General features: G+C 47.8%; 2 protein-coding genes across 2 annotated transcripts in view; one reads left to right on the forward strand and one right to left on the reverse strand.

Annotated features, from left to right (window-relative positions):
* Positions 1-1,777, reverse strand: part of LOC109469573 (putative protein 2) — a 6,829-nt gene extending 5,052 nt beyond the window's left edge. The window contains exons 1-2 of the mRNA XM_019768107.1: positions 1,591-1,777; positions 296-399 (exon numbers count right to left, since the gene is read on the reverse strand). Coding sequence (XP_019623666.1) covers positions 296-399; positions 1,591-1,671 — 185 coding nt within the window. The 5' untranslated portion in view covers positions 1,672-1,777. The remainder of the gene's footprint in view (positions 1-295; positions 400-1,590) is intronic.
* A 2,520-nt stretch (positions 1,778-4,297) lies between these two features.
* LOC109469558 (XK-related protein 6-like) lies at positions 4,298-7,968 on the forward strand. The gene is made up of 2 exons (XM_019768090.1): positions 4,298-4,415; positions 6,475-7,968. Exon 2 carries the CDS (start codon positions 6,568-6,570, stop codon positions 7,906-7,908), a length of 1,341 nt encoding a protein of 446 aa, XP_019623649.1. The 5' UTR covers positions 4,298-4,415; positions 6,475-6,567; the 3' UTR covers positions 7,909-7,968.
* The last annotated feature ends 1,207 nt before the right edge of the window (positions 7,969-9,175 follow it).

Here is a 9,175-nt window from a genome sequence, read left to right on the forward strand (position 1 = left end):
CACAAAAATTTAAAAACGCCTAGGGGTATTTGCCCACTGTACCTCCATACCAAATTTCAGGACCTTGGGCCCTAAAATGAAGAAGCTGAATCCATTTTAAAAAATGGCAGGAGGAGAAGAAGAAGAAGAAGAAGAAACATCAGAAAAAGCAATATGGGTTCACCACCACTTCGTGGTGTGGTGAACCCATAATTATAAATACTAAATAGAGCCTAATTTTGTGTCATATCTGAAAGCTCCTCCCAAAGTGAAAGGCATTGCCAAAAAAGCCCAGCTCATTCTGCGCCCTACGCACCAATCGTCCCTGGCAATGTTGTTCTTCAGATAGACCTTCCTGGTGACGTTGTTGATGACTCGAGGAGGACACACACACTTACATCTCCTGTCATCATACTGGCCCTGAGGGAAGGAAAGGACAAAAACATGTTACAACTACGTGGATGTACACATGTACACTATTAGTAACACAGAAAAATTAGTGCATGATTTTGCCCCTGCTACCAAGACCCTAGCCGTGGAGACTCTTGATTCGGGCTTACATTGCATTACATCGTGGAAAGATCCATTGGCAGAACTGCACATTTCGCGTTGGCTGCCCGATGCTCCGTTTTTGCCCCGTTTTTTTTGCTGTCCCGAGCTTCCCTACAGTATAAAACCACAATTGGCCGGGTTGCCGATGTTCAGATCGGCATAAATATTCCACAGCGCGACAGTTTACATCGGTGTTTTTCCATCCGGGCGGCCATCTTGTATATAGTCGGGAATGTCCGCTACCGCTGTCGGGAACGCTCGATAGCGTCACGATTACCGAAGCGCGACCGAAAACTCTCCGATCATAACCGGAGAGCCTACTGAGCGTTCCCGACGGCTGCACCGGACATTCCCGACTATATACAAGATGGCCGCCTGGTTCGTAAATAAGTGAGATTAAGTAGTTTGTGGTCGCGCTGTGGAATATTTAGGCCGATCTGAACATCGGCAACCCGGCCAATTGTGGAGTTACATTGTAGGGAAGCTCAGGACAGCAAAAAACCGGGTAAAAATGGAGCATCGGGCAGCCAACGCGAAATGTGCAGTTCTGCCAATGGATCTTTCCACGACTCTTGCAGAGGGTAATGCAATGTAAGCCCGAATCAAGAGTCTCCACGGCTACCAAGACCCTTACTTCTACCTATAATGTTATTATGTGTTATGTCAAATATATAACGTTATATCCTTCACATCCAAAACAGTACCTATAAACTCTTAAGTTAGACTTATTTTGCTCGATAACAAGTTACAGTGGGTATAATACCTCTTGCATATTTTGTTCTTATTCGGCTAAACTATCCTGTCAAAAGGGTCTGATTGTTTGCATGATGACTGTGGGGTGGGGGTAATCTCCAACCAGATCCCTATCGGTGGCAAAAATACAGTATCAAATTGGCCAGGCAGTATCCATTAGCCAGAGAAGGTCCGCGGCCACCGTCGGTGGCGAGCTAAACTCTGGCTAATGGATATCAGTAACTGTCTGTCTTTTGCCACCGATAGGGATCTGCTTGGAGATTAGGGTGGGGGGGTGGATGTTGGTAACGTTAGTACTGTACTCACCTCAGCCGACACATAATCGGCGAATAGAACCACAATCAGCAGGAAGAACACGGACACGAGCAGAACAGATCTCTTCATCATCAACCTTCGGACGTCTTGTGTCTATAAGAAATAAGCAAAGTGCGATTCCCCTGTTGTTACCAGTGTTCGAAGGTAGAAAGATTATAGCGGAAATGACGTAATCAGCTGCAGGTATTCATAGGTGCTCCCTAGCGGAAATGTGGGGTGATGCAGCCAACTGAAGAAAATGGAACATTGTACGTACGGAACACGAAGTTTGTGGTCTAAAGGATGGAATGACCTATATTTGGACTTCCATTCTGACAATCCTTTGGACCAGGAACTTGATGTTATTCGTACACTGTTCCGTGTGGAACGGAACATTTTAATATTATTGACCCTCTAGACTGAGAGAGACTTGCGTTGTGCATCCCTGATTTGGGCAATAGAGAAGACCTAAACTAGACCTGAATAGTACACAAACCTGTTCAGAATCGATATCAGAACAGCGATGGCACAAACAGATTGTTCTGCTATGTAGTTACTAAGCTTAAGGTTACACAAAAGTTTGAGCGAAGGTCACAGGAGGTCAGAGATTTTATTCGCCATACCGTATTTTCTCTGTGAGTTTAGTCATGTCTTCAACATTCGTGACCACGTAGATATGTATAGAGGCTTTTTTGCCATTTTTTTTTTCGCACGTTCGCATCAGTTGTTTTGGAGTTCCATATAATCAAATCAACACGGCCTAAAAGTAGCGGCCCCCATTCCACTAAGCGCTCTCATCGCGCTCTCCGCTGCGCCTGAAATTGGTCGGAGAGCGCCGTGAGAGCGCTCAGGTCGCCATGAGAGATCATGAGAGCGCCATGAGCGCCGTCCGGCTCGGCGACTGTCTTGATGCGGCTCATACCGTCGCCGTGAAAGCGCTGAGGCGGCAACCCATGCAACAATGAACGCAGAGAGAGCGCACAGAGAGAGCGCCATGCATGAGAGCGTACTGGGCAACTGTCCCATTTAGATTTACAATTTAGTTCAAAACATGGCGACCTTGGCGCTCTCACGAAGCTCTCCCCGCGCTCCGACCAATTTCAGGTCGCAAAGAGAGCGCAGTGAGAGCGCCGTCTGAGTAGAATGGGGGCCTTATTTTAATTACGCTATATTGGATTATTTTTGGCGTGTTTTCAGGCTTTTTACCCCGATAAAAAAGCCTAAAAACACGCCAAAAACCCAAACATCTGCTTGGAGAGTAGGATGTACAAGAATGGCTGTGAAAACAATAAAACAAACATTCATTCTCTATTTCCTGATTCTCTGTTTTCAGGCTCTTTACCCCGAAAAAAAAGCCTAAAACCACGCCAAAAACCCAAACATCTGCTTGGAGAGTAAGATGTACAAGAATATGGCTGTGAAAACAATAAAACAAACATTCATTCTCTATTTCCGTACGTAATTCGTTGAGTGAGCTATGACATCGTTGGTCGCCCATAAAAGTTGATGAGATTTGAATTTTTGGTCGCGCAGAGAGAGCACAGAAATGTCGCCGGAAGATTCCAATTGAGCCCGTTTTACGTGGAGTTCGGCGCTCTCTCCGCGCTCTGGCCAATTATCACTATAGGTCGCAGAGAGAGCGCAGCGACAGCGCCGCTAAAGCTTTGGTACCAATTCAGGAAAAGGGGATCTGCCGGCCGGGTAGTTGCCGGGCTGGTTTTTTTTTTTTTTGGGCACTTTCGGGTGCGGCCCCTACGTGGCCCCGCGGGACATCCTGCGGCTACGTATACCGGGCTATTTTGGGGCCCGTCCTGGACCCGAGAAGAATTTAACTCTGTTAAGTAGAAATTTGAAATTTAAAAATTCTACCCGGGCCTTCTGACAAAAAGACGCCATGACCTATAGCTACCTGTGACAGATTTTTAAAATTCTACCCGGGCCTTCTGACAAAAAGACGCCATGACCTATAGCTACCTGTGACAGATTTTAAAAATTCTACCCGGGCCTTCTGACAAAAAGACGCCATGACCTACCCGTGACAGATTTGTTATGTCACAGACTACCTAGATGCACAGAATAAATGTGTGTACGGTCAAATGTGTGACGTAACAGATCAGGTGATTACAACAAAGCCTTGAACTGTGTATTGCGTGGGTCACCACAATATATCGTCAGAGCATCTACGGGTACCTGCCGGAGACCGACCAATGAGGGTGACAACATTTTAAACAAAATGCCACTGAATCAATCAAAGAGGCATTTTCCACTGAAGGAAACTTTTAATTGCGACCACGCGTATGACAGCCGGTGCCCCTCGGGGCTACATCCCCGACGGGCACCGGCGCAATTGGGACCAAAGCATGGGGGTGAAATTGGGGTATAACGGAAGCCATATCAAACATACGAGCATGAGACGTTTAGCCTGGGTACGTATACCATCCTACTTGTTAGGGAAGCGAGTGTGGGAGCCCCGGCATACAAGTAGGATGGTACCCAGGCTATGAGAGGCTGGCTGTTGGTCAAGTTTTTACCATACATGTTACCATGTCACCGGATACTATTTACTCACACACAAGGAAAAGTATTCCACATGTGACAAAGTTGAGCTGTTTGCGTTGGAAACTGATATGTTTGAACCAACGTTGGAGCTTTTTTCATCCCCTGCGACATGCGACTCCTCTGTCAACATCTGACGTCTAAGGTCACTGACCTGTGCGCGCTGCCGTTGCATGGTTAACACACCTGGTTAGAAGACTGGCGGACCGGTGGCACTAAAACCGGTGGTCATCCAACGTCGGCGAAAACTCTCCAGGACTTAGCGGACAAGCCCACAGTCTGTAAGTAATGGTATATAAGAGCTTTATTAGCCCTTTATACACATATCTGGTCACTGGCCTAACACTCTGGTACGAACTTGTCCCAACTCCCTATGCCAGACGGATGCCTCGTGGACAGAAAATAAAAAAAGCGTTTCCTTCATAACTGTATACTAGCATTCTCAGTATATTTCGTCAGACAAGTTCAAACAGTTGATTATTTTCAGGTTTTCGAATTCCCGGTCTGCCTTAACGTTAACTAAACTTGTAAAAGATGAAGTAGATATTTTGCCGACCACACACATGCTAGTGAGTGTAAAGAAGACTGTATATGTTTGGGCCCAAATTGCTTGAAGTTTGACCGAGTTGACCAGGGTGTTGGGCCGAGTTGACCAGGGTGTTGGGCCGAGTTGACCAGGGTGTTGGGCCGAGTTGACCAGGGTGTTGGGCCGAGTTGACCAGGGTGTTGGGCCGAGTTGACCAGGGTGTTGGGCCGAGTTGACCAGGGTGTTGGGCCTAGTTAGTAATAGTCCGAGTTACGTCAGACATTCGAAACTAGCTTAATGTGCCGCTATTAATATTCCGGGGCATTTCATGTCAGCAAAAGATTTGGTATTTGCTGACAATGAATGTTCAACTATGTACAGTAGGATGTGCGTGATTATTCAAATGTTCCTCTCGGTTGTGATGAATATACAATAACAACACCGGCATTGCTTCTTTTGACTACTAAACATCGGTGGGTATGTAATGTAGCAAACAAACACTTTCACGGCACTTTGACGAGGGCACTAGCTATATAACGTTTACGTAAATAGATTTTAGAAAAATAGCATACTTTATCAAAATGATACAGCCTAAACAATATCAGAATTCCTTTTACATCGAACAGTTGGCTAACTTCAGTGTTACTGTCTTCATCCGAAGTTTCTCTGGCAATTGAGTATTGTAGCAAGCTGTTATTACGTAGTTCTGTTACGAAAGCTGAAGCAACTTGTCTTAATGTTCAATGTACGTGTCGGACATAATCGGAACATTGAATCAGAAATGGTCCTGTAAATGTTGTTAAGTTGTTGTGAACCAACATGTTCGCTAATTGTTTGTACGTGTTGTCTGACCTGGGAGGCAAAACGTTTCAGCCAGTTTAAGTAATGTAAGAAGAAACAATAACAAAACCATTGACAACATAAATAGTGAACCGCACTACACACAATACGTGAATAGTTGCATTGGACCTGTTGCGAGGGTGAGGTTTCCATCGGATATAGGAGTGGCCTTGGTGTGCATGTTCCGAGTCAGTCGTAGCGACGCATAACATCAAAATAAAGCCCCTGCCACATACGGAATATCGCCTCCCGAACACTGACGAACTACTCCCAACCATCTAGATCGGGAGCAGGTCGGCTGTGGTTGGCTTGTGTTCGGGGGGAGTTCGCAGCTGTTTGGCTGTGCCAGCCGACTGTTCCAAAATGTTTAAAACATTCGGGTGTGGACGCGCTGACGTTCGGCAAATGGCGCTGATCATGATGTTTGGAAGTCTCGGTTCAGCAGTGGTCAGAGAAATTTGACTCAAATTTAACTTGATTTCGTGTAGAAAGTAATTAATAAGGCGTGGCCTAAATCTGGTCAGACTGCTCCCCAACTTGAGTTGTCCCGGGATAGGTTCTGACTGTGAGACCGTGCGTGGCTTATACACATAATCACGTGTAAGGACTGTAACGTTATATGTAGGTACTGAAGTTAGAATTCAAAATGTTTTTGAGCGTAAGATTGAGATTGGACTGAATTCGAGGCGGTTTACATCACAGTGGGGGGGATGCTTAAAACAGCAGTTAGAGTAAACAATTCTTCACGTTGTGAGATGGATTTTTCATATCTTAGTTCTTAGAAGGATAGAGATTTAAATTGAAAATTAAAAAAAAACTACTATATATTCCCTAGCTCACAATAGAGTTCAGTCTGGCTATATAACAGGGCCGTGTCTACTGTATTACTTATGGATATACATGCTGTTATTTCTGTATGCTGTGTTTCACGATACAGATAAGCGGCTCTAACGATACCGTGCTGTTATTTCCAGGACAGTGAGGGAACTTCCAACCGTTGTAGAGAGAGGCTACCATCAGCCCCGCATGTGTGGTTTCCCATCTGGAGGCGGGGTCACATAAACAACATGATGAGGAAGAGTCTTCTGATGCACCATGCGCAGGTTCATCCCTACATCGCTAAGATTGAGGAGGAGGAGGGCGAGTCTGGGGATCAGTCTGGAGACGCCACGACGTCAGCCCGTTCCCAGTCTTACATCAAGGATGCGGCACCTGTGCCCACTCGTGCCCACGTTCAAGGAGACACTAAGAAACAGACTCTCTCCCAAGATGTCGCTCTGCAGGCCTACCGTGCCCGGGGTGCTGCGAGAGCGGCACAAGGCCCTTCCGTACAGAGTGAGACGCCTGCAGCGGTAGAGGCGGCGTGTTTTCGGGGCTGCATGTCATGGCTGTGGCAGCAAAGGCCAATAAAGATTATTTGTTTAGTCCTGATACCGCTGGCGTTGTATGGAGGGGACGTGATCCCAGACATCCTCCTAGCGGTGCAGTACTACCAGGCAAACCAACTGCAGTACTTCGGACTGACGCTAGGCTTCGTCCTGGGCCCGTCAGTAATCGTGCAGGTGGTGTCTATGATAGTGCTGTCCCAGGAGACTGATGTTCTGACGGCAGGTAGGGCAGTGCTGTACGTCCTGCACCTGTTCCAGCTGGGCGTGGTCATCAACTACGTGGCGCTGTTCCTCCGGGTGTGGCGGCGGATGAAAGTGACGCACAAGCGCCACGTCGCTAAAGGCCTCGCTGTGCTCCACCTGTTCGAAGCTGCACTTGAGTCCGTGCCACAGCTGTGCCTGCAGTTGTTCATCGTTTTGCAGGGAGGCGCAGCTAGCGCTGTGCAGATCCTGTCCATGGCTGTGTCACTGCTCGCTTCCATCAAATCCGTGCTTGTCGCTTTCCACGTCTTCACGCCCAAGGAGGAAAACCTGCGCTTTGGGATGATCGCCGTCCGCTTCACTATCATCCTCTTCTGGAAGGTTCTAGAGGTCTGCGCACGCGTGCTTGTGATCGGGCTGTTCGCCTCTGCGTTTGGAAGCTGGTGTCTGCTGCCGCTGGGCGCACAGTGGGTCGTCATGGTAACGGTGACGCTGTGGTCGGAACCCTCCGCGCGGGACTGTATGGGGTTCCTGCTGGCCGTACTGTCCGCTGCCGTGGACACGTTCAGCGTCACGTTCTCCATGGACCACAACAGAACCTTCTGGACCAACTCCTTCCTCACCCTGGCCGGAAACGTCGCCATGGCAACGGCCTGGTACATCCTGCGGACCGCGCAGCAGTGGTACGACCTGCCCGCACTGATCTTCATCACGGCGGGTTCGGGGGTGGGGGGTATCCTGGGGGGTGTTCTGGCCGTGGTGTATGAGCGTTTGAAGACTCCCTGGCACTCCTGCACCAGACTCCTTAGCAGGACATAAAGAAGTACAGCGGGGACAGTGTGGCCGGGTCTTGCGAAGTGAGCTCCTCAAAATAAAATACACATTAGTCTAAAATATAACGGGGGGTGCCCTAATTCCGACCTATGTTCCATGCAAGCGCATAGACCTTTGGCAATAGTTTATCTGACCAAAAACCCGCGCAACATGAGATATAATATTGACAGATAAAGATCACAACGATTAAAGCTGTACAGCTGTGTATTTCACTTGAGTGTAGCGGCTTGCGCCCAAGCGTAATGGTTCGCGAAACTTACGGCAGGTTTTTGGTCATTTTGCCGGTGGAACGTTCTATCGCAACAGGGGAGCCCTAATTCCGACCTAGTGTTTAACACAGGTCGATCTGAGAAGAGAGTTTAGAAATTATAATACACAAATTATGACTAAAACAATCTACAACTGTTTTCTGTTCCAAACAAGTCTTCTTTTTACGATTACGCGACTTGCTCCAAAGCGACTGTTTGAAAAGCAAAACCTGCATTTTTGACACGCTCGTCAACCCCGAACAAGCGTCGAATTCACACAGATTTTTCACTCGTCTGTTGTCGGAGTGTACGAACAAACTTTGTGAGATTACCGATATCAACACAAAAACATTGTCCATTCTTGTGGTTATTTTTAGGCACGTGCTCCCATGCATAACGCCGCAACAAGGATTTTTCAAAGTAGTTCGGTATTAGGGATGGGTCGGAATTAGGGCACCCCCTGTTAGTAGTTTAACTTTGAGCTGGAGAATTTAGCCATCAGGCAAAATTTATTATATCATACCCGGGCCGGGATAACGTTCGATAACGGGTTCCGGACCGGGCCGTACGGAGCTGCCGTACGGTACGGTACGGCCCGGTCCGGAACCCGTTATCGAACGCTTCCCTGGCTTCCATAAAACGATTCGAACGCGTTTCGCCCTAACCGCGTGTGCCCCTTTCGAAAATTCGAATACAGAATCCGGACGTTGGAATTGATGTTGTTCACCCCCATGAAACTCCTTCCTCTTCGCCCCCGCCGTTCTGCTTCGCCCCCGCCCCGTTCTGCTTCGCCCCCGCAAAAAATCTGCTTCGCTCCCGTCGTTCCTCTACGCCCCCGGCGCAATTCTGCTTTGCCCCCGTCCTTCTGCTTAGCCCCCAATGGCGGCACAGCTCACAGTCGACACGAAAATCGTCTGCAAAATAACAATAAAGGCTGTGCCGCCAAATTTAAAGTAGCCCATGCTCCGACAAACATTCTGGACCACCTTTCTGCCAAGTGGCGT

The sequence above is a fragment of the Branchiostoma belcheri genome, unplaced genomic scaffold (assembly GCF_001625305.1).
Source record: "Branchiostoma belcheri isolate BF01 breed outbred unplaced genomic scaffold, Haploidv18h27 scaffold208, whole genome shotgun sequence".
Taxonomy (NCBI): domain Eukaryota; kingdom Metazoa; phylum Chordata; class Leptocardii; order Amphioxiformes; family Branchiostomatidae; genus Branchiostoma; species Branchiostoma belcheri.

Bases quoted from the DNA above. Each gene is read 5' to 3' on its own strand.
- LOC109469558 (XM_019768090.1), top strand. From the start codon at position 6,568: ATGATGAGGAAGAGTCTTCTGATGCACCATGCGCAGGTTCATCCCTAC.